Below are 24,388 nucleotides of genomic sequence, written 5' to 3'. Positions count from 1 at the left end.
CAAGTGGACCAAATGGAGAGTGGTGGATTCAATTGCTCATCAAGACATTTCTAAAATAGAAAAACAAACAATTGATTGAAACACCTAAAATAGAATAGACAAACAAATGACTGGGCGGAGGGATTTTGTAAGTCTTAAACAAGAATTTGGGTTACAAATTTCCTCACATTTTATCTTCACGTAAATCATCACCTATAATTTTGTTTAGACCACCAAACTCTAGAAATTACACATATCAAGCAATCCTTGGTTGTTACAACTCCCACCTCTTTATTTGAACACAACACATTCTTGATTCTACTACAAATATAAACCATTTTGTCCACAAAATGAAACAATTAGCTAGAGTATATTTTCATTCCTAAAAAAATGACTACATGTTTCAAACAACCCATCACGGAGGATGATTCAATTATCCTTTTCTCAACTTCCGATTCGAACGAAGAGTCCGGTTGCTCCTCGTCCTCGTCCTCCTCCTCCTCACGCCGCCACTCTCCAACGCCACCCGAACCCCACCAACACCAACACCCTAACACCACTTACAAGTTAAGTGTAAAAAACCTCTCATACACCCTCCACCAAAATGGGCCATTATTATTCAAAAAGCCCAAACAAAAAATAGAAATCCTTAAATCAATATCTTTTGTAGCCCAAAATTCTCAAATGTTAGCCATTGTAGGCCCAAGTGGGACAGGAAAATCAACATTACTAAGGATTATTTCAGGAAGAGTAAAAGATGAAGAATTTAGCCCAAATTCTATTTTAATTAATAATAGCCCAATAAAAAGCCCAGCCCAATTAAGAACTTTATGTGGGTATGTGGCCCAAGAAGATGATTTACTCCCTTTACTTACCGTTAAAGAGACATTAATGTTTCGCGCCAAATTTAGGTTAAGACATTTAAATGATCAAGAAAGGGAGAACAAAGTAAATGGGTTGTTACATGACCTAGGGCTTGTTCAAGTGGCTAATAGTTATATTGGGGATGACGAAAACCGGGGGATTTCCGGTGGAGAGCGAAAGAGGGTTTCGATTGGCGTTGAATTGATACATGATCCACCTATTTTGCTCCTTGATGAGCCTACCTCAGGGTTAGATAGTTCGAGTGCACTTCAAGTTATCGAGTTGCTTAGTTCAATGACCGCGAAATCTAAGGGAAGGACTATTGTTTTTTCGATACATCAACCGAGTTATAGGATGATTAAGCATATTTCTAATTTTTTGATTTTGTCTCATGGGTTGGTGGTTCATAATGGGAGTATTGAGTTGCTAGAGGAGAGGATTTCTCGAATGGGGTACGAGATTCCGATGCAATTGAATGGGTTAGAGTTTGCTATGGAGATTATAACAAAGCTAGAAGAACAATCATGTACTCTTCATAATCCTCAAGAACAAGATAAGTTAATTACCTCTTCTTGCACAATTATTACACAAAATGATGAATCAATAGGAGGAGCAAATGATGATAAAAGCATCAAAAGGTTTTTTCTATATTGGGTGTTAGAAATAATGATCCTTTGTTCGCGATTTTGGAAGATTATTTATAGGACAAAGCAACTATTTCTTGCAAGAACAATGCAAGCAATAGTTGGTGGGTTGGGATTAGGAAGTGTGTATATGAAGCTAGGAAAGGACGAAAGCGGTGTAGGAGAAAGATTAGGGCTCTTTGCATTCAGTTTAAGCTTCCTACTTTCCTCGACAGTCGAAGCATTACCAATTTACCTCCAAGAAAGGAAGGTAATAATGAAAGAATCCTCAAGAGGGGCATACAAGGTATCTTCCTACATGATAGCAAACACTTTGATATTCCTTCCTTTCTTACTAGTAGTTGCCCTATTATTCTCTGCTCCGGTTTATTGGATTGTAGGGCTAAACCCGTCATTTCAAGCCTTCGCGTTCTTTGTATTCATAGTTTGGCTCATTGTCCTGATGGCTAGCTCACTAGTCCTCTTCCTCAGCGCGATTTCACCTGATTTTATAGCCGGGAACTCGCTCATATGCACCGTGTTAGGAGCATTTTTCTTGTTTTCGGGGTATTTCATACCTAAGGAAAACATCCCTAAGTATTGGGTTTTTATGTACTATGTGTCATTGTATAGGTACCCTTTGGACTCATTGCTAGTGAATGAGTATTGGAGTATGAGGGATGATTGTTTTTCTTGGGTTGATAACAAGTGTTTGATGTATGGGAAGGATGTACTTCAAAGTAGAGGGCTTGAGAAGGATACTAGATGGGCCAATGTTGGGATTATGATTGGGTTTTTCTTATTGTATAGGGTCATTTGTTGGGTCATTTTGGCCCGTCGAGCCGCAAAGACTACTCTATAGTTCAAGAAACCGTCTCCTCGTCTGTATCTATGTTATCATCTTTCAAACTCTGCAAAATCACATTGATGTCCTTCCCGTGCTTGCTAATAGCTTTCAGTGTCAGATACGTGTTTTTGTTCATCGGAGCAACTCGGCTCATCAGCTTCAAAAACATTGCAACAGAAGCCGCCGACTACAGAAAGGGTAATGCAAAATGCGCCTTCCAGCCCTGGTGGCCGAGTGTATCCTCCAAACATTTGCTCCATGATCAAATGATACTACCTTTTCTCAAAATGGTAGACGTAGGTGTAATTCTCCTGCAAGGTTTCAGTTTCCTCTTTCAAATACTGCATCAAATAAAGGCACATTATGCATTAGTTATGTTACCCTGTAATAGTTATGTACCTGCGTGTCCAAGTGTCAGACTCAACTATTTTAAAAAACCTCATCGTATTTTAGTTTTAGACATAAACAAAGTGTTCAAATGTCATACGAGATTACGAGTATACGAGTCATACCAATTACTCGTGTCAAACATAGTACCCAAGATAACACAAAGATTCATATATTCAATAGTCCACATTGGCGGATGGCAGTCCCAGGAATTCTATTCAATGAAGCAAATATAATGCTCCAAGTCTTCAATTAGTTCACCATAACGTTCTCTGGGCCAATGAACACTTCTCACGTTCTATAAAAAAAATCATTCTTTCGGCATACGGTGGACCGTGTATACGAAGTACTTCTAGAGTCCTAGTTCAAAGAAAATGTCATTATATTAATAAAGACACAGGAAATGAAAGAACATTACACGCATAAAAAAAGGGTGGTGCTCATTCATGGACGAGTTTTACTCAATCATGGACATGAATGACTATTATACCCTTGTCATTTTTGTGACATCATTTTCCACTTTGTTCCAATTCCAATAAACTTTCAATTACTCACTCCAAAAACCACCAATCAACCACCACATACAACCACCACCACCCACCCAACGATGTCCAACATGACCATTTAGGGTCCCTCAAAACCGGCCCACCACCCCAACCCCATGAACCTGCATGCCACAAACATCGCCTCCTTCTCGCCGTCCCTGAGTCCCTTCCTCTTCCTGTCGCCTCCCTGAGACTGACCGGAATTAAGGTTGTGAGACGACTGGCCAGAATCAAAGCCTTCGCACGACTGCACCACACCAGAACGTCGGCAACCACACCAACATTATACCCTAAACGCCAGCAATAAAACACATCCCAGCCGTATCTCCGTCTCTCTCCCTCGCCTTCTGACGACGCCGGCCACCACACGCCGCCTTCCGACGTTTGGACTTTGCCCCTTCCCCTACCCAAGCAGCCTTCCTGTGTTCCTAATTTCATCAACACACAAGTTTATAAACCCTAATTCATTAACCTTAATAATTAACTAAATCTCTCTAATTTAATATAATTCATACATAATTAATTAAATCATGACAATTACTTGAGCAACAGTGTTAATATCCATTGAATCATTTGAATCGATTGATGAGTAATGATGATTTTAGGGAGGAGATGAGATAGAGAGAATTTGGTTATTTTTTTTAGAAGGGTATAGTATGGAAAACAAATGACAAAAAGTCCGTGAATGAGTAAAGTGTGTACATGAATGAGCAACTACGTAAAAAAAACACAAAAAAATATAAAAAAAATGAAACAAATCCACCTTAAGACCTTGGACGATCATTCTAATTTCATTGCATACCTGTGTAATAAACCAGCTTTTCTTGTCATCTCTGTCTTTTTGATACAAAAGATTACCGCAACTGTCGACCTTCATAGTGTTAAACACCCAGGCTATGAAACTGACCGAGTCGCATTGTTGGCCATCAAGAGCCAACTGGTACAACATCTTGACATGGTTTTAAGCTCACGGAATGCCTCTATTCACCATTGTGCTTGGGAGGGGGTTACTTGCAGGCGCAAACATAACAGAGTGACTGTATTAGATTTACGTTCGAGAGGTTTAGCAGGAACCATATCTCCTTCCATAGGAAACCTGAGCTTCCTTCAAATCATTAGGCTTGACAATAATAGTCTAAATGGCGAAATTCCAAATCAAGCCGGTCATTTATTCAGGCTTCATGAACTATGGTTAAATAACAACACACTCGGTGGTGAACTCCAGCCAACTTATCTGGTTGTGTTAACCTAAGACTTATTTCCTTAGGCTACAACAAGCTAGTGGGGGGACTCCCGGAAGGTTTACGAGCATTGTTGGAGCTAGAAGAACTTCGTGTGCACAGTAACTATCTTACAGGCCCTTTTTTTGACACCCTACAAAATCTTACCTCCTTAATAGAAATATCTGCTGCGTACAATTTATTCACAGGAACTATCCCAAACGGCATTGGTAGGATGCAGAACCTAAAAATCCTTGGAGTTGGAGAGAATAAACTCTCTGGCACTCTTCCCACATCCCTTTTCAATGTCTCATCCATTGAAATTCTTGATTTTATTCAAAACCAACTACATGGAGAAATTCATGCGAATATCAGTTCCGCCATTCCTCATTTGAATTGGTTGGACCTTGCGGGAAACAACTTTTCAGGATCAATTCCAATCACGATACAAAACCTCACAGCACTTGAGATTCTTGGACTTGGAGGAAACAGTTTTACAGGAAGGGTTCCTCATGATTTTGGAATTTTTCAAAACTTAACCATTTTAAATATTGCGGAGAACCACCTGTCGGGTAATATCAGCTTTATAAGTACACTAGCTAACTGTAGCCAATTAAGAAGCCTAATATTAGGACCAAATAATTTTTTTGGAGCATTACCTGAATCTTTTACCAATCTCTCCACTTCTTTGGCATGGCTCGATATCCACGATACTCTGATAGGTGGAACAATTCCTGCAGGCATTACCAATCTTGTCAACCTTGTCACTTTAGATATGAGTAACTGCAAATTAACGGGCACGATTCCTCATGATTTTGGGGAGCTTCGATTGCTGGAATCAATTCATTTGAATTCTAACAAACTATCAGGTAATATTCCGAATTCTTTAGGATATTTATAACACTTAAGTAGTCTTCACCTACAAGACAACATACTGGAAGGGAGAATACCTCCGCACCTTGGGAATTGCAAAAGCTTGTTGTATCTTAATTTATCATACAATGAACTAAATGAAACTTTAAGCAAGGAGTTATTTGACGGATCTGTGACATTTATTGAACTAGATTTGTCGAATAATCATTTGGAAGGCTCCCTCCCTTCAGAGATTAGTAAACAAACCTACCTAGAAGAGCTTATACTATCAAAGAATAAATTCTCAGGTGTGATTCCAGATGGTCTTGGGGTCTGTTCTGGCCTTCAATACTTGTTCATGGATGGAAATTCCTTCCATGGAAATATTCCTTCATCCTTTGCTTCTTTAGCTAGCCTCCTACAAATCGACCTTTCTCGAAATAATTTTTCAGGCCCAATTCCAGCCGTCTTCTCTAAATTTCCAAAATTATATTACCTTAACTTATCTTACAACGATTTTGAGGGAAGGGTTCCAAGTCTTCCAAAGAATTCAGTATTTGCAAATGCAAGTGCGGTCTTTGTTGTTGGCAATAGCAGGCTTTGTGGAGGAATTAAACAGCTGCATCTACCTAAGTGCAATGAGAACCAAAGCATGAAAAGAATTAAGTTAACAATTCCAATTATCAGTGCACTTGTTGGGGTGGTGGCCATTATGGTAGGGGTCGTAGGGCTGTACCTGACATTTATCAAAAAGAAAGAGAAACCTCTTTTATTAGATTCAATGATGGGGAATGTAACTATGAAAGTGTCTTACGACATGTTACTCAAAGCAACGGCTGGCTTTTCTTTAGAGACCCTGCTTGGGACAGGTTCTTTTGGATCTGTGTTTAAGGGGATTTTGGATGGAAAAACGGTGGCAGTGAAAGTTCTGAACTTGCAACACAGTGGTGCATCTAAGAGCTTCATGGCAGAGTGCAACACGTTGAGGAATGTCCGTCACCGGAATCTGGTAGGCATCATAACAGTTTGCTCGAGTATTGATTTTCAGAGAAATGATTTTAAAGCTCTAATATATGAGTTCATGCCAAACGGGAGTCTAGATCAATGGTTGCATGGAGTGGATGGAAACATGAGCCTTGCGCAAAGGGTGGATGTAGCAATTGATGTGGCTCATGCACTCAATTATCTCCACTATGAGTGTGAGACTCCTATTGTGCACTGCGACTTGAAACCAAGCAATATATTGCTCGACAATGACATGGTTGCTCATGTTGGGGATTTTGGATTAGCAAAATTTCTAACTGAACCTAAACATCCCAACCAAAGCAGCACAAGTGAAATCAGGGGCACTATTGGGTATTCTGCTCCAGGTAATAATTTTAAAGAATATTTATTTGTAACTTGTCTTCTTGACAACAATAAATGATTACCAACATGCAGAAACTCAGTCAGCCTCTAGGCTTGAAGCTAATTAGGGTTCCCAAATATTAATCATCCTAAAGTCAGATCAATGATATACATGCATCGTTAGTAAGTTTGTCTATCTATCGTAATCAGTTGCTGATTTGACATGACATCTAAAGGAAAAAAAATGAGCAAACTTTATAACTAAGCAAATGGTTTTGCGACGAATTCTACTCAAAGTACTTGCTTTCTTTTATCATTTTTATAGCTAAGCCATTTCATTGAATTTACATGTTAGAGTACGGCATAGGAAGTGAAGCATCTAAAGATGGTGATCTTTATAGCTATGGAATATTGGTACTTGAGCTTATGACCGGAACGAGACCCACAGACACAATGTTCAAGGAAGACTACAACCTTCATATGTATGCAGATGAAGCATTACCTGACCAAGTATTGCAAATTGTCGATCCAAAACTTGATGACAGCAATGTCACTGAGGAAGTGGACGAAAGAAGGACAGTCCAAGAAGCACTTCAACGAAAACTGAAATGCATTGTTTCCATGGTTAGTGTTGGAGTTGCATGCTCCAACTACTTGCCACAAAACCGAATGAAGATAACCGATGCCATAAGCAGGCTTCGAGCTGCCAGAGACAACTTTCTCAGTGCTTGAGAGGCGTAATTTTCCAAGAGGTTAGAGACAACAAAGAGAAACAATCAACCCCTTAGTGGCTTTACCTTATGCTCTGAATAATCACTTGTAAGGGTCCAGTAAATACTACTCGTCTACTCCCTCTCTTCAAATCCAAACACCCCATAAATTCAAAATCTTGCTTACAATAAAGGTGAGCTCACGGTATTTGGATTTGAAGGAAGGGAGTGCGTAGACCGTAGCTAAGAAAAGTAATGCTTTGCTACAATGTGGTTTTTGCATTTTTTCACTACACAAATGCAAAGTTTTAAATTAATTTCTAAGGCGTGGGCGTGCAGAGAACACAAGAGGTATGGTAATTAGACTTGGCAAACGGGTCATTGCCTCATTGGAATTGGGTTGACGTCAAATCATTACATAAGCAAGCCATTTTGGGTGCGCGCTATTATCAGTGTCATTACGGTTACAGTCACATCAGGTTCATGGTTTCTGGGCTGGGTTATTCTAGGGCCATTACAGGGTTGCGGTAATCAACTTTTTGCTTCAATTGTTGGACACTTTCGAGCCAGAATGTTTTTAGATTTAAGTCATTCGGGTTCAAACTTCAAACCTATTTTGGGTTACTCTTTTCAGGTGCGGGTACACTTGGCTTTAGTAGGTCAATTCAGACCGGGCCATTTTGCCTCATTGCACTTATCTCTCTTTATATTTCTCTTTTCGGATTATTGCTTGCAAAATACTGAGCTATGCTCTTCCCTCACCATCACTCAATCGACATGTCCCCTCACCCGTCCAGGATAAACAAGTGATGGAATTATATACTCCGTCCATTTCTTTGTGTACTTCCCATATTGTTTGGGCACAACCTTAGTTTGAAGAGGCGCAAGGCGCACCGAGGCTAAGGGGCTGAGGCGACGAGGCGCAAAACGCAAGGCGAAGGCGCTCGCCTTTTAGACGTGATGCGCCTTATTTTTGGAACTTAATATTATTTCCCAAATAAAATATTGGGCAACAATACCCTATTTGGGAGTTTTCAAGTTGACTAACATCTACAGGACACCTAAAACTCACCAAGGCGTTTTGGATAGTGCCTCATCCAAGGCGCGCCTTTTCAAACTAAGGGCACAACTCTTTAAGGAAAATAGTAAACAATTGTCATGATTCTCATGAACCTAGTAAATAGAAAAAGGTGTTGAAAAGTCTAAAATAAGAAAGTGGGAAGAACACCATGAAAATTCCTGCTAAGGAAGGTGGGAAGAACACTATGAATAGGAGGGAGTATAGCTGACTTTAAATTTGGGGTCTGACAGAAATAAGTAGGCACTACACCATTGATGATAAGAATTATGCCGAAGTTAAGGGAATAGATCGCATTTTGGAGCATCACCCAATCTTGCTAACAATATAGTACTCCCTAGCAGATGAATCCCTAGAGCAAACATATCGGAACAAAAAATATGGAGCAGATATCAAGGTTCAAGTTAACCTGGGTACTGAGCATCACCCCTTGCCTTTGAGTAGAAAGAAACAGCATCCTGCAACAAGCCAGTTTAGACTTACTTGTACAAAGTTGAGCGTTTAAATAAACAGGAAATTGAGTGAAAATGGAACAAGAGGAAACCTTTAAGAAGCAATAATCAAGAATCTGATGAGTTAAAGTGGGCAAGAGGTGTAAGCAAATCAAAGTGGCAGAGACAGGAGGAGAAAGAGAGGTTAAGGCAAGGTGAAGATGTAATCCAAACAACTTGAGCCTCCTCTCCCCATAAACAACAATCCTAAAGGTCCGCGAAGAGGTAGTGGGGTTGATGAAGGCATAAGGAGATATATAATGAACAAGGATTCCGTCAGAAACACAAAAGGAAGTAATGATGCAAACATGACTGACATCGAAAAGGAGTAATTGTGATCCAGTTCCTGTGGAAATGAGAAAAAGGAAGATAGTTAGTTACTTAGTTTTAGTTAGGTAGTTAGAAATAAGTAGAGTACGGAGTACTAAAAACAAAATGATGCATGTGTACCTGCAAGGAGGAACGGAGAAGAATAGATGGAGCAGATAACACAACCCTGACACTCCATATTTCGCCCAAGTACTGCGCTCCCATCATTGAAAATACTATTTTCTAGAGTATATGAAATACTGTATTATGAATGGATGAATTAATTAATTTGTGGACAAGCGCTGCCCACCTTTGTCTTCTTACCAACTTTCCGGGCTCTATAACCTCTCTCAGGTCTCACCCCAATCACTCTTTTAATCATATTCCACTTACTTAACTCATAGGCGTCATAGCCCAAATTATGCGGCTTATGCGTAATACATACCGAGAACAATGTTCTCCCTTGTTTGTTTTCCTAACCAATTAGAATTAGTGTGAGCTCAACAGGCCTTTTAAGTCACGGAAGCATGCAGTTTCTCTGTTTCTGGCTTCCTATGCATAAGCCAGTTTAGGCTGATTTAGCTGGTGGATTTGTTTGAATTCAGAATCTTGCTGATACTTAAATTAAACAAACACAGAAACAATTCAGCAAGTTAATACAGTATCGATTATGGTACAAATAAAGGTAAAAAAAAAAGATGGAAGGAGGAGGAAACTGAGCAAGTCAGCGAACATTAAAGCTTGAAACAATGGAGATGGCCTGATTGCTCTGTCATACTTCAGGTAATCATACCATTAACACCTCCTCCGTATGAGCTATGACAACCACAATTCATTCATACATACATAAGCAATAGTAGTTTAGCTCTAATTCATTACAGTGGCTTGCATCAGCATAATAAGGAAAGATGAAAAGAGCAAATTCAATAATACAAGGTTACGTGTTTGGGGTGTTATCCAATGAGGCTTATAACGTGGTTAGGCACATGAATTTATACTAGGAATATCGGAAGTGGTCAAGCTTCATATCTTGCTGGTCACTACACCATAGGAGGCTTTAGCTCAATTAACTCCATCCTACACATTAGGTGGTTGCAAAAAGGTATAACAGGCTTATCAAAGTAGTTGCGCATAAAAAGAAGGAATGCCTCACAAAGTAGGCGCCATCATTTTATAATGTGACACAAATATTTTGAGTTTACATTGAACTCACACAACCGAGTCAATAAGATAGACCACCTTTTTTTATATTCAGTAACATTAATCGCAAATACAGATAGATAGGAGACTCTAAGTCTCTAACATGGAAAAAAGCATGACAGAGTCGGAGTTTACATTGAAATCAATCGAGCAAAACGCAAGAGAAGTTGCCATCAGATCGAGTAAGCTTTTCAGCTCTTGTGACAGCTTCGGCAGGAAGAGGAGCAAAGCTACGCGATGGTCCATAATAATGAGGGAACCAATGCGTTCCTTCCGCTAGTTCATATATTAATCCCTCCCCTAGCTGCAACATCATATTCATATATCACTATTCCAAGCCATTCTTCACACAACACACTAAGCAAAAGATCCATAAATAAAGATAATAGTGCATGCGATATGTTGGAATTTGCAATGTCAATGTAATCGTTGGTTGGCGCAGTGGCAGCATGGGGCTGCGCTTGGTAGGGAGGTCTGCGGATCGATCCCCCACAACTGCGATTGGGAGGGGTTTAAATACCGTAATCCTTGGACACGCCCCGAAATCCGGATTAGTCGGCCAATGTGGTTCGGATTACCGGATGGTTTAGACCAAAAAAAAAATGTAATAAAAAATATACGAATACAGACGCAAAACAGACCGGCACAAACGAAGAGTCGAAGACAGGCACTGAAAACAGCATAATCTTCAGCATACCTTCTTAGAGTCGACTTGAAGCAAATACAGGTCCTGATCAGTGCCAGAGTAAAACCTTTCCAAAGTCGGCCGCACCTGAAAACAACTTTTGTTTATCAAATTTACTTGCTTCGATGTTCTACTGTCAAATATATACAGAAAAATCGAATATAAAGCGCACCAATGCATATTACACGAATTTCTTGTTTTTTCTTGATCAATTCACAGAATCTGGCAACCAAAAAATGTCGAACATGATACACAGTACACACTAATTGAATGTCTGTTAGAATATAAAACCGATCTTGGGACTCCAACCATTAGCTTAAGCTTTTGGTTGTAATGATTTCTTGACAATGTCGTTAGGTATTTGATCAATCACCATTCACCACAGAATACTGATATACTAAGTAATATACAACTACCTCACCATCTCCCCGCCTTACAGTCCTTCCCGCTACAAATTATACATCTCTCCGTCTCAATCATTTATTTACCTTTTATTTTTTCGCGAAAAATAAAACAAATAATTCGAACAAAGGAAACTTCTCATTTTCAATTTTCAATTGGTAAAGTTGAACAGTTGCAACATTAGAAGGTACGTATAAAATAAAATATCCATCTCCGTCTCAATCATTTATTTACCTTTGGAAGCGTATTTTAGTTAAAGTTAAACAAATAATTGAAACGGAGGAAGTACGAGATAGAGGTGATGATTAAAAAACCTGATTAAGATTGCTGAGGTGAAAAAAAGAGCTGGATTTGTCAAGATCAGAGCCAAAAGTGAAACCAGTAGACTGCAATTCACGCCATTCATCGGCAGTGCTGATCCTGTACACAAATTCCTCTGATTTCCATTCCTCCTTGCTTGCTCCTCTTTCTATCTCTCCTTCCATTTGTATTTGTTTCAAGTTTGATTAACAAATCCCAACTCCTACTGTATGAATTATGATAGTGTTGTTTTACTTGGTCATAATATCACCATTGGGCACTGGCATAGGCTCATCTTTTTTTAATTCATTTGGTGTAGACCTGATAAAAGTAACCTGATCTGATTGATCCAGATTGAAAAGGTTGATACCAGACCCGAAATTGGCCCGAACTACATTACTCGAATTTCGAATTGATCCAATCTGACCCGGCCTGAACATGACCCAAGCTTTCTTGACCCGTAACTGACCTGATTCGAAACCACCCAGGACCCAACCTGAAAATGACCCGACAAAACATAACTCTAATTGAACCAAAAAGACTTGATATAGCATTTTCTCTCTTATTCATCGACCCGACCCGAAATAACCTGACTCGTTTGACCCGACCCACAAACCCGAAACCCGAAATGACCCGACCCAAACTGAATTAACCCGAAACCAATAAAAGACCTGAACGAACCCGATCCGAATGGGCCCGACTCGAACCTGACCCGATTAACCCGTTTGCATGGTCTAATTTGGGGTGACTAGTCGAGGAACCCAATCTGATAGAACTTGAAAACTTGGTGAACTTAAATTTGATAATGTATTTCACTTGATTATACAACTTATAAAGTCATAAGTCATAAGTCATAACTCATAATAGCATGATAGACATCGAGAGAGACACGAGCATTTTCTTTATATTCACATGGCTAAAATCATACTCCCTCCAATTCAGTGTTTTCTTCCCTTTGTTTTGGGGCACAAGAATTAAGGAGAGAGTTAAAAAATTAATAAATAAAAATGGTGGGGTTTGTGGATTGGAAAAAGGAATGAATAATTGAGAATTAAATAAAGAATTGTGAGTTATGTGGGGTATGGTGATAGGAGAGAAGAATGAATAAAATAAAAGTAAAAGTTAGGTGGAGTTTAGTGATAGGAGAAATGAATGAATAAAATAAGAATAAAAAATTTCCAAAATAAGAAAGGGGAAGAAAACCTGAATAATCCGTTTAAGGAAATAGGGAAGAAAACAGTGAATAGGAGGGAGTATTACTTAGTTTATTTTCCAATTACACTTTTTACTTATTTTATTACCCTTTGTAGGCTTTTTTTTTGTTTCATTTGTATACCCTTAGCTAAAAACAACTCTAAACCTAATTCTCGATTTCTATCTATAACTAACGATACAGCCTCTCAATTAATCCGATGGTGGTTTATATCACATCAATGAGGCCCGAAGCATATGAAGATGCCTTTATCAATTAATTCCATTTATTTATTTTTGTTTACTTTTAACACGAAAATCAAATACTAGTAGAAGAGTAAGGTAAAGCTACTTGCACACCAGAAAAAATAGCAATTTGTACATCTATAAATATTATTAAAAGGGTAAACCTTAAAAGTCACGTAGACAATGCCACCTCGCATTACTAAATGTCACATTGCATAACCATAATTCCACGTCATTATTTCTTATTTAAAAATAAAAAAAATTTGAACCATTATATGCAAATAGCATAACAAACATTAACTTTGGCTTTTTTAATTTTTAGATAAATTAAACAACCATTAAAAATAAATTCATATTAAATTTAAAATTTTTACGTTTATTGTTAGAATATTTTAAGCAACAAATAAATATCACATAACTATAATTTTACACCATTTATAAAATAATAAATAATTTGTAAATATTAAGAGCAAATAATCACATACTTAACATTAAACATTAATATTTTAATTTTTAAAACTAGAATAGGTTAAACGAAAAATTAAAAATTTACATCACTATAATTTTAAACTGTTTATATGTGCAACTCCCTCTTAAATCTTATTGAAATAAACTTGCTCAATTTTGTTAAATTTGATAAATAAATAAATCTATAAATATAATTTATAAATAAAAGGCGAGGCAAAATATCCACCTTTTTTTGGTTTTGTAAGATAACTCGCTAAACAATTCTCATGTAATGTGAATTTTGGAAAAAAAAAAAAAAAAAAAAAAAACCTTTTACATTTCATTTCTATTTACTCTATATTTATATCTATAATAAATATGCTAATAATGAAAACGAATACTCAAAAGTCATGAAACCTTTCTACATATTTATGTATATATTGACTTTGATAATAATAATTAAAAAAAGTCTAAAAGTCATAAAATGCATCCTCATTTGGCTATATAAATGTTTTATGAAAGGCAACATTTGTGAGTCAAAATTCAAGCCAAATTTGTTTACCCATATTGCCAAAAGAATTGTATTTATGTGTCAATAATCTTTCTTATCATTGTATCAATATCAAGGTAAGTGTATTAAGGTTTTTAAATTAATAATTTATTTATTTATTTTTAAGTTCGATTGGTTTGAAGTGATCTTCATATTTTTAACCTTAATATATATACTCCCTCCTATTTCCTATGTTGTTCCCATTTCCTTTTCCGTCCAATTTCATTGTTGTTCCCTCTTTCCTTTTTTGGACAAGTTTGTGTGGTCAAAAAGCAATTACATGTGGGGTCATGTATATTGTGTGGTCCAAATTCATTCTCTTAATTCTTGGGCAAAAAAGAAAAGGGAACAACATAGGAAATTGGAGGGAGTATGTAATTTTGTTTTTGTTTAGAGACTATCAAGATTTGTGGAGTTGAACTATTCAAAGGTAAATATACTTATATCTTTATAATTCAATGCCTATTTCTTACCTTATTTAAGATAAAACTTAAATTAATAACGATAAGTTTAGTATTACATAAATCAAATTCCACCATTTTATTTGTTATTAATCATTCAGTGGATTTTTTTTGTATGGATAGTTAATTGGAGAAAGAAGACTATATGAAGAAGAGTGGTAAGAGAAAACTTAAATTAATAACGATAAGGTTAATATTACATAAATCAAATTCCACCATTTTATTTGTTATTAATCACTCAGTGAATTTTTTTTTTTTTTTTGATGACGAGGGGGTTGAATCCCCCCGGGCCCATGCATTCCCGCACCACCACATGGACCATATAAGCCACCACTTTCGGGGGCTGCAGTGGCCAAGTGATCATCGCCCCAGCTGGTAGTCGAACCCGGGACCTCTCAACTCCTGCATTTCTGCAAGCTTTAAGGTTTAACCCGGCTACCACTGGACTAACACCACTTGGTTCTCAGTGAATTTTTTTGTATGGATAGTTAATTGGAGAAAGAAGACTATATGAAGACGAGAAATACTATAACTGCTTAAACACATACTCCCCCCATTACACTCAATATTATGTTATAAACTAACTACAAGATTGACAACATGAATGTGAAAGAGTAATTGTTTATAGGTTCATAATATTTTTTAATTATTTCAGAAACTTTCAACTATATGTTTTATTTGGGTATGTGTTATTTTTGTATTCATCATTTTTTCTTTGAAAAATAGCTATCATAGAATGAAATTAGAGTTGCGAGGATCTCAATCTTATTAACAAGTTGGAAAAAAAAAATCTCTTGGGGTATTGATAATAGCTAAATGTAAATTATTGTCTAATACTTATGCGTACATGTCATATTATCTTGTGTGTATGTCTTATAACACAAATGAGATTGCAATGGGATTTGTAGTAGGCTACCATTTAACTCATTTTATCTTTTATGCAAAATTTTAAAATTTAGGATTTTTGATAAATTAATGTAAACGATATATTAAGATTATCATTTATTAAACTTCATATTTATGCTACTATTAAAAAATATGATTTATGAGAATTAAAAGATTGAGAAGATAAAAAGTCCTATAATTCTATATCTTCTTAACTCCTTTACATTTCGAGATTTATTATTCTCAAAAAAAAACACAAAAAAAAAATCAATAATTTAATATTATGGATTAATTTACTCTTTCGTCTTCACTTACTAACTTTATTGGCCTAAACGACAAAGGGGCATTCAAGCTTTCACATGGAAAATTTAGTACATAATCTATACAATCTAATTAAAAGGTAATCTTAAGCATTTATCATGAATTACTAGACTTATTAAAGGTAATTATTTTTTTTAAAACTACATGTTATTAGTATATTAATCAAAATAAACAACTAAAGTACAATATATAGTTTTGTAAATAAACCAAAGTTGCCAAAGAAATAAGACACTAAACGACAAACTTTTATGTATTCCAAGACTATATTTTTTAAATGGATCAACTAATTGCTCAGACAAGTATAAATAAAAAGATAAAAATAACAAAATTAAAACAGATAAACCCGTGAATTTCACGGGTCACAAACCTAGTTATACACTTAAACGGAAACATAAAGATATTTTGGACTGTAGACACCCAAAATCTAAAATGTATAGAATTAATTAGGACAGAGATTAACAATAATTAAACACGAATAAATAAGTCACATTTTTAATCTTTTTAAATCTTTATATAGTATTGATCATTGAACAATCAACAAGCCCCTAGCACATGTAGATAAGCATATATAGACGAGCAAGGATCCTCTCTATTTTCTTCTCTCCATTTCTTGTCCATTTCCTCTCACAATCCTATATTATATTAGTATTCCACATTTATCTCATCATTCACTTGCACCGTTTGATCGTTTTAAAATCTAATCCGGACCATTAAAAGGAAATGGAAGGAAATGGAGAGGAGAAGAAATGGAGAGAATCTAAATTGTATATAGACATCCCATGCTTGCACAAGTAGGATAAGCTTAGAAAACCCATATAATCTATGCTTTTTGTCTCTTTGATATTGAACAACCGGTCTTCCTTATTATGAAAATACGAGGAATAGATTGTGAAGGATAACATGTAACCATTTTATAATAAAAAAACAATCATCTAAATTCTTATTTATCAAATAACTAGTTTAAAACCCGTGCAAAGTTGCACGGGTATATATAGAAGCATTTTCAAATATAATGGTTAAAAAATTATTTTAGTTTAATTATAGCACCTTAAACACAAAGTATATCTTGTACTCCTTCAATTAATAAGCCTAATACAAATAAAAATCAATGTTTATGGTTAAGTTTGTGATTTATGGGTAGATACTCTTATGTTTGAAGACGTGTTATTGAAACATGTAAAATACGGAGTAAAATATTTATAAGGGAAAATATTTATTTGATTTTTAGCTTAAAATCTATTTAAAACTTATAATATGAATTGCAAAATCAATGAACGTGTGATAAAATGTACAATATCTTGGGTGATTAAGAAGCAATTTACGAAACATAGAGAAGATTTCTGAAATAAGTGCCATATTTATTAATGGAAAAAAGTTGTATATCATAAAAAACATTTGGTGTAGGCCGTGTAGCCCTCTAAAGTCTTAATTCTCCTAGTTCTTTCTTCCATTCAGCACACGAAAGTTCAGATATATATGAGTTAAAGCTTCATCTCGTCCATAACTTTGCTAGTTAAAGTCTAACGCCTAATTAAACATCGCCATAAACTACTGATAAAACCCCGTGAACATGAACATCTCTTGGATAAATGTAGAATCACCCAACAAAAGTATAATTACATCATCTTTAGCATCTCCATATCGAGCTACTCGCCTCTTATTTTTCAATCAAGACAATCGTCATGCTGAAACTTGTACCTCCAAATGAATGGGACACCTAGAAACCAACAACATGTAATATAAAATATATTAAGCAAGTTCATGGACTTACAGGAACCAAAGAGATACAAACCGCTCTTTTAAGTCTATATAACTAAACGACAAATAAGAACCATAAAATTCATGATACAATGAACTATATAACCTTCGTTTTGTAGGGGCTAAAAAAATAAGAAGATAAATCATAAAAGACAAATGTCAACGGGCATTCGAACCTACCATGCATGGGTGCTTTATGTTCTCTGTCAACAGAAGACTGAAAAATTGCTATTCATAAATAAAGATAAGTCGAAAAATTATCTGTCTAGACGGAAAAATTGATATTCATAAACGAAGATAAGTCAAGAAACTATAGACAACAAAAGTATTTAGTGGTGGTACCGAGGACACGATACAAATTCAATTCCCAATTCCTTGAATCAATTTCAGAACATTGCCGATAGACTTCAATGATGTAGTAATACATAGCAAAATAAGCAGAAAGATGGGAGAAAACTCATTAGTCGAATAATGGCTTCAAATTTACACTTCCAAATTAAGATTGAGAGCATTAAAAACTATATATAGCAACTATAATATTCTCATATCAAAGACAAATTAGCGTGTTTGATTACTAAAATACGATATTAGTCGCTAAAACCATTTGGGTTATTTTAAGGTTTCATATATTGCAGTGGTGATAACTTCTTACGGTTTGCTCGCTGCTTAGGAATTTAAACGGATAGTAATTGTCTGGCTAAAGATTAACGGTTACAGGCGATACCAGTAAAATTGGGTAGTAGGCTTCTAAGCATTGCCAGAAAGGCAGAAATGCATCCGTAATGCGGCCATCTTCCACCATGTGCTAAAATCAAAAGAAAGTTAATAAAAAAATGGAACACTCTACCATTCAAATAACTGTAACTAATGACATGAGAAAAGACCAAATCACACGACTATTGGATTCATCATTCCTATGGGATAGAACCTAATTAAATTTATACTCCATACACATCTAAATGAATGAAAATATGAGAAAAAATCTTAAGAAATATGACACTCAATCGGTTATTTGTCGGTTAAGCGAAACAAATAAATAAAATACTCCGTAAAACATACCATGATACAATGAAATTGAAACTCACCAGAGTCGTCTTAACTGCTCGATGTTGCATTCTCTTTAGTTTCGTTGAAATCCAAGCAAAAATCAGTAAACACAATAATGAATAAACACATGTATATGTGACTTTTTTTCATTAAATCACCAATTATTCAACAAAATAGGTAGAAATGGAACGCGAAATGGAAAGATATCGGCGTAGTTAGATGCAATTTTAACAGATTTGCTCAACGCCGCCTAGGCGCCTACTCCTTCCGTGATTGTCCTGTGAGTAAATGTCGGAAAAAAAAAAACTATTGAAAACAACAATTCATATTGATAATAATTACAAAGAAACTAACACTTGTTCAATCCTTGTCACTAATTCATCGGTAGAAGAATAAGCTTTAAAAAGAAATCGTCTCATGGATAGAAATAATTGTCAATTCTTCGTAGTGACATTAATTCAAATCAACATAACCAATAAATAACAGTAACACCATGGTTGAGATATCAAAAGAATAACTTACTTGAAGAGATAACAATATATTCATGATTGAATTCCTCTTATTTTCGTTTTTCAGTCAATACTATAGACAAACTCGTTTATTTTGATGAAGACGGTAAGCATAAATAAAATCGAAAGATTAGAAGGTACTGAATAAATGAAAGAGAAAGAAAGGGAAATTAGGTCTAGAAGAATTGAAGAGAAAATGTGAAAGATTGAGGAAGGAGGCAGAGGTTGTAAAATCTTTGTTTACGGAGTAATAAGAATTTTTTAGGTTTTTTTTTAATTAATTAGGGGTAGTGTAGTTAGGCGGGAAAATAATTCACCAATGATTGACACGTGTACAGTAGAATATTTAGTGGTTCCTCTATTATACTTTTATATAGATATTTACATTTTACAATAAACTGGTCATATTTTTTCGTCACAAACTTGTGATCTGTCATAAGTCGGAATTTGTGATTATTGAATTGGGAATGATAACATGTAACTATATGTTTCGTCTATAATGAGATTTTGTGTTTATTTAGAGACAAAGTTGGGTTTGCTGGAAAGTGGGCCAGAGACATAGTATGGTGTTGCTGGAAAGTGGGCCAAAAATGATAGTGGATGGTTACCACTTCTACTTGCAGTCGCCACCTCCACTTAATTGGTCTCAAAGTACAATTAACTCTGTTCTATTTCCGATCTCACTTTCAGAGTTTCTTATATCACAAAATCTCATTGAAGACGGCGATATCTGTCACAAGCTTGTGACGGATATCATTTCCTCTCACAAAATATCCATGAGAGGTGAGTGGGGAAGCACATGGGGTGCCCCACCTTGTCCCCTCTCCCTTTTTGGGAGAGGTCTTCAGCTTGTGACGGGATTAGCCCGTCACAAGCAAGACGCTTTGTTCTTCTATTTAGCATTCTAGGCTTCTAGCCTATTAGCCTATATATATTTGATCACAAATTTTCATTTATAAGGGGCATATTTGTACAAGTTTGTGATGGGTTAAGTATTATTCATGTGGGCAGATAAGACAAAAATAAAGTGTCTAAGAAATACGTAGCAATCTGTTTTGTTTTATCTACCCATATGATTAGTACTTAATCCGTCGTAAACTTATGACAAATATGCCCGTCACATGGAAGACTTGCTTATATTTGATTTCTTTGTTCCAATTTCTTGTCACATGCTCATTATAAATCACCACATGTTACTTTCTTAACATAGGACTATTGTATAAGTTGATTTATTTGGCTTAAAAAATGTGGGTATTATCACCTACTAGTTTTATACCCGTGCAAAAAAATGCACGGGTTATTTTTTGAAAAGCAATCAAAATACATACTTACATGATAAGACGCAAACTAATGTCATTCTAACATCTTTGGACATTTACTTAACTTTATAATATTTCTTATTGGGTATATTCATTTGAAACCAATACCAAAGGAGACCAATGATATAATTTTGAAGAATTAAAAACAATAAATTTTTTAAAAAAATTATGGTTAAATCAATAAAAAGTAATAGCCCTCATATAATATAACTATATAAGCCTATATATATATCACACTTGATATTAGTGATTGTTTCAATATAGAAATGTAAGCAATGAATATGTTCAAATTATTAAAGCTCCGTATTAAATTTATTATAAATTTTTAAATATATTTTTTCGATTTAAAAAAAATGGTGTGAGAAACTCATTTTGATCCTTGTGTTAATCCTAACTTGACTGAGTTGACTCGTGACTCATATGACCTTACGTATATTCCGACCCCTCCTATATAACTGGATATGAGACTATACTTATATGCTCATAGATAACACGTACTCCGTAGTATGTATTATGATAAATTAAACAATGAACTACTGAAGCAAAATACGTAACTTAGATAATGGGTAGATAAAAATCATAGTTTGAGCCCAAATTTGAATAACCAAAATTTATTCCCCTTACCTTTCGCAAACCCTACACCCAACTTATTATTAATAACCCAAGAAACCGAAAGCTTCATACCACCGTCAAATTCAATCCCTCATCCTCACACAGTCACACTTAATTTTATTTGATGAAATTATCACTGTTGATCCATTTCCTTTCTTTCACCCTTTTATCACCATCAGTGACCATCATAAATCCCTATTTATTTATTCATTTTAGTCTTTTTTAACTTAGTCACCATGAAAATGTTACCCCATCATTCTCATTCTACCGTGTTTTAACATTCTCCAGATTTATATTTGAGTACATATTTTTTTTTTCAAAATACCTTCTGTTTTTCAAGTTTTGCACAAATTATAGTTGTGCCAAATCTTTTGTTATAAGGCTTCGTCTATAATTATCAAGAGAATATGATTGATTTAATGTTTATTTTTCTTCTAATTTTTCTGTTTTAAGAATAATTTATTTCTGTTATTTGGATCATTTATTCTTGATAAGATTACTTGTTTAACAATTTTACACTCTTTACTTTTTATTCCGGATATATGGTCATAATATTTGGATTTTTTATTTTTTTATGCCAATAATATTTCATTATTATTATTATTATTATTATTATTAATAAAGAAAAAGTTGGCATGATAAAAAAAATATAATTTACAAAATATAGTTTTTTTACATTCATTCTCGTATATTATTTGATTAATAGAATATTTTTTTTTCTAAAAAAAAGGTTTGATTTTGTGTTTATATTTTAAAGCAAGTATTGCATCTGTTTTATGAGTACTCGTTGTTATAACTTAATTTTCTAAAAAAAAATCAACAGTGATTGTTTATTTATACTTTATTTTGGGGTAAATATAACGATGATTAGAGAAATTTCTCGTTCTGAAATTAGCTATCCTCCCTCTCTTGGCATGAGAGACTCCTTATAGCCATAGAATTTGAGATTTTTTACCCTCAATTAATTTTTTTTATTTGTTTGTGTTAAATTACTTTATTTCTATATTATTTAATATAATTAATGATTTTTACTATTTTAATTTTCTGGGCATTCAATGATTATAATCAAATTTACTGAAATTCTAAATGTTGCAATTTTTTGTAATATGATATATTTTTTATTTTAACTATATAAGTGGGAGAGATTAACAATGAAAGTAGAGAGAAGCCAATTAATTGTGTAAATGGAACGTGGGGTTCTAAGTCAAATAAAAGATTTTTCCCTCCCTAAAAATAAGGAGCCAATCACAATCCTTAAATTGCTTCAGCTTTTATAGATAGGGGATTTAAGTTTTACACTCACATTTCTTAAAACATAGGACTTGATTTATTCCTTACCTAATATTAAAATAAAAATTAAAACCAATATTAAAACGGGTTATTTATATTACACGGAGTATATATGTTGATCGGGAATTCAGGTTACATATTTATCCTACTACATGTGATTATTCGTAGATGAAATCGTATTTCAGGTTCTCAATTAAATTACTCGTATGATAACTCTTTGTAGGAGATGTTTTCGTTCAACTTAATTCTTTCTAGATTTTACAAATTATTTTCAAAAAAAATTGAGATGAACGTTATGAAACGAAAATTAATTTATTATTTGTTAGATTTTAACCTCTTTTTAGATAGAGCATATTCGTGTCCAAGTTGACGTGGTGATTTCGTGTTCCTATCCATTGATCTCATTTAATCAATCTACCTTAGGTAATTAATCACACGATTTATTTTTATGAACATATATCTTCCACGATCATCTTTTGTCAATTACGTGATACACTTTTCTTCCTTGTTCTCTTTATTTGTGGACGAGTTCTTTACGTTTCTATTCTTTTGTGAAAAGTATTTTAATGAAATGTAAAGAATATGTTGAATATATGTTGTTCTATATACTGATTTCATATGGTCAATATATCCATCAAATATATATTTAACGATAATCTTTCATCAATTACGCGATAACTTTTCTTTACTTGATTTTATTTGGCGTGAAAAAAGACATAATAATGGTATAATAATAAAAAAAAATAAAAAAATTACCCATGAGCACTTAGATCAACTGACAATGAGTTTTTCTAGCTTAACCAGAGGTCTTGTGTTCGAGCCCTGTGAACGCAGCAGTGCTAAAACTCATGAGGGAGAGCTTTACCACTCTAATGGTCCTACCCGACTCAAAAGCGGACTAAACTGGATGGTTTACACCAAAAATAATAATAAAAAGGGAAATTCAAACCTATAAACTATTGTTTATAATACCTCCATTTCAATATTCACACTTTTAGAATAAGTCTCTTGTAAAACGGTTTACAATATCACAGATTGTAAAACGGTATACTCCCTTAAAGGCCTCCGTCCTAGTCATTTGTTTGCTTTTGGATTTGGAACAAAGACCAAGGAAAATGGAAGGTGTCGATAATTAGATGACAATGGACCAAATTGAGTGTGAAAGATCCAATTGCCCATCAAATACAAACCTAAAATTGAAGGCAAACAATTGATTGACACACTCCTAGATGGAATTGGCAAATAAATGACCGGGACGGAGGGAGTAACAAACGACTTTGATGCCCTTATTATGGAAAGCGGTGAACTGGTAATTGGTGAAAGTTATTTTAGTGGAAACTCTTTAGGTAAATAATCACTTTGTTTTACAATAATTCTTGTATAAAACAATTTATATAAAAATTGTTCAAATTTTTATTTGTGGATAATTTTATGCCATAAATGAACGTTTTCCCTGTCAAAAATGTAGTATATAACATTATGTAGTGTTCTTGCAAAATCATGCATTCTGTTCTTCACATACAACTCTTATATCTCCAAAACTTTTGCATTAATATTTTCCAAGCTTTTGAAGGCAAACAACATTCAGAATAATAAAATCAAGGCTATGTTAAGTATTGTTCATCTTGTTTTAGCCCTTGGTAATTTTTGTTTTCTTTTTCTTATAATCCATTATCTAAATTCCCCATCCCAATATCCCATAACATTTAAGTTTTCTTATAATTAAATTTGTACCAAACACGCATGCATATGATTTTTAAATAATTTTAATGGTATTCTATAACACCGTAGCGTAAATTTAGAATAGAGTTTAAATATATTTACGGTCACATATTTTTGCATGTAATATATTTGTCGAACATTTGTTCAAAGAATTCATTAAAATGGTCAAACTAGACAAATCAGAATCGAAC

The 24,388-nt window shown here is 34.6% G+C and overlaps 4 protein-coding genes, 1 long non-coding RNA gene and 1 pseudogene across 13 annotated transcripts; 3 read left to right on the top strand and 3 right to left on the bottom strand.

Moving 5' to 3' along the window:
* The first annotated feature begins 329 nt into the window (after positions 1-329).
* Positions 330-2,328, top strand: LOC141605047 (ABC transporter G family member 23). The gene has a single exon (XM_074423668.1). It carries the CDS (start codon positions 370-372, stop codon positions 2,326-2,328), a length of 1,959 nt encoding a protein of 652 aa, XP_074279769.1. The 5' UTR covers positions 330-369.
* On the bottom strand, positions 1,648-10,267 carry LOC141605048 (uncharacterized). Of its 7 annotated transcripts, none has more exons than XM_074423669.1 (9): positions 9,394-10,267; positions 8,997-9,289; positions 8,862-8,910; positions 7,167-7,367; positions 5,589-6,053; positions 5,125-5,199; positions 4,048-5,030; positions 2,826-3,673; positions 1,648-2,654 (listed from the first exon to the last, which is right to left on the bottom strand). In XM_074423669.1, the coding sequence occupies exons 1-4, from the start codon at positions 9,449-9,451 to the stop codon at positions 7,315-7,317; spliced, it is 453 nt and encodes a 150-aa protein (XP_074279770.1). In that variant the 5' UTR covers positions 9,452-10,267; the 3' UTR covers positions 1,648-2,654; positions 2,826-3,673; positions 4,048-5,030; positions 5,125-5,199; positions 5,589-6,053; positions 7,167-7,314. The 7 variants fall into 7 exon arrangements, with proteins under 7 accessions (XP_074279770.1, XP_074279771.1, XP_074279772.1 ...); XM_074423670.1 differs by having other exon boundaries at positions 5,589-5,946; XM_074423671.1 differs by having other exon boundaries at positions 5,589-5,942.
* Positions 5,241-7,173, top strand: LOC141606924 (putative LRR receptor-like serine/threonine-protein kinase At3g47570). Its single transcript, XM_074426311.1, has 2 exons — positions 5,241-5,334; positions 5,530-7,173. Exons 1-2 carry the CDS (start codon positions 5,241-5,243, stop codon positions 6,741-6,743), a joined length of 1,308 nt encoding a protein of 435 aa, XP_074282412.1. The 3' UTR covers positions 6,744-7,173.
* Positions 10,268-10,360: 93 nt separating the features above from the next.
* On the bottom strand, positions 10,361-12,150 carry LOC141605050 (uncharacterized). The gene is made up of 3 exons (XM_074423677.1): positions 11,854-12,150; positions 11,150-11,224; positions 10,361-10,756 (listed from the first exon to the last, which is right to left on the bottom strand). The coding sequence occupies exons 1-3, from the start codon at positions 12,022-12,024 to the stop codon at positions 10,595-10,597; spliced, it is 408 nt and encodes a 135-aa protein (XP_074279778.1). The 5' UTR covers positions 12,025-12,150; the 3' UTR covers positions 10,361-10,594.
* Positions 12,151-17,285: 5,135 nt separating this feature from the next.
* LOC141607070 (uncharacterized) lies at positions 17,286-19,628 on the bottom strand. Of its 3 annotated transcripts, XR_012526885.1 has the most exons (4): positions 19,268-19,628; positions 18,784-19,023; positions 18,423-18,503; positions 17,286-17,657 (listed from the first exon to the last, which is right to left on the bottom strand). It is a non-coding gene; the product is annotated as an uncharacterized LOC141607070 (long non-coding RNA). The 3 variants fall into 3 exon arrangements; XR_012526884.1 differs by having other exon boundaries at positions 18,423-19,023; XR_012526883.1 differs by lacking the exon at positions 18,423-18,503.
* Positions 19,629-22,039: 2,411 nt separating this feature from the next.
* On the top strand, positions 22,040-22,135 carry LOC141609943 (small nucleolar RNA snoR8a; annotated as a pseudogene).
* The last annotated feature ends 2,253 nt before the right edge of the window (positions 22,136-24,388 follow it).

Source organism: Silene latifolia, chromosome 10, assembly GCF_048544455.1.
Source record: "Silene latifolia isolate original U9 population chromosome 10, ASM4854445v1, whole genome shotgun sequence".
NCBI classification, from domain to species: domain Eukaryota; kingdom Viridiplantae; phylum Streptophyta; class Magnoliopsida; order Caryophyllales; family Caryophyllaceae; genus Silene; species Silene latifolia.
This window is presented reverse-complemented; position numbering and strand designations above follow the sequence as displayed.

Coding starts and splice junctions, on each gene's coding strand:
- LOC141605047 (XM_074423668.1), top strand. CDS start 370: ATGACTACATGTTTCAAACAACCCATCACGGAGGATGATTCAATTATC.
- LOC141606924 (XM_074426311.1), top strand. CDS start 5,241: ATGAGTAACTGCAAATTAACGGGCACGATTCCTCATGATTTTGGGGAG. Junction 5,335..5,529: donor GAATTCTAACAAACTATCAG/GTAATATTCCGA, acceptor TTATTGAACTAG/ATTTGTCGAATAATCATTTG.
- LOC141605048 (XM_074423669.1), bottom strand. CDS start 9,451: ATGGAGTGTCAGGGTTGTGTTATCTGCTCCATCTATTCTTCTCCGTTC. Junction 9,290..9,393: donor TTCTCCGTTCCTCCTTGCAG/GTACACATGCAT, acceptor TCATTTCCACAG/GAACTGGATCACAATTACTC. Junction 7,368..8,861: donor GGGTGATGCTCAGTACCCAG/GTTAACTTGAAC, acceptor TGTCTCTGGCAG/CTCGAAGCCTGCTTATGGCA.
- LOC141605050 (XM_074423677.1), bottom strand. CDS start 12,024: ATGGAAGGAGAGATAGAAAGAGGAGCAAGCAAGGAGGAATGGAAATCA. Junction 11,225..11,853: donor ACCTCAGCAATCTTAATCAG/GTTTTTTAATCA, acceptor AGTTGTTTTCAG/GTGCGGCCGACTTTGGAAAG. Junction 10,757..11,149: donor TTCAAGTCGACTCTAAGAAG/GTATGCTGAAGA, acceptor ATGATGTTGCAG/CTAGGGGAGGGATTAATATA.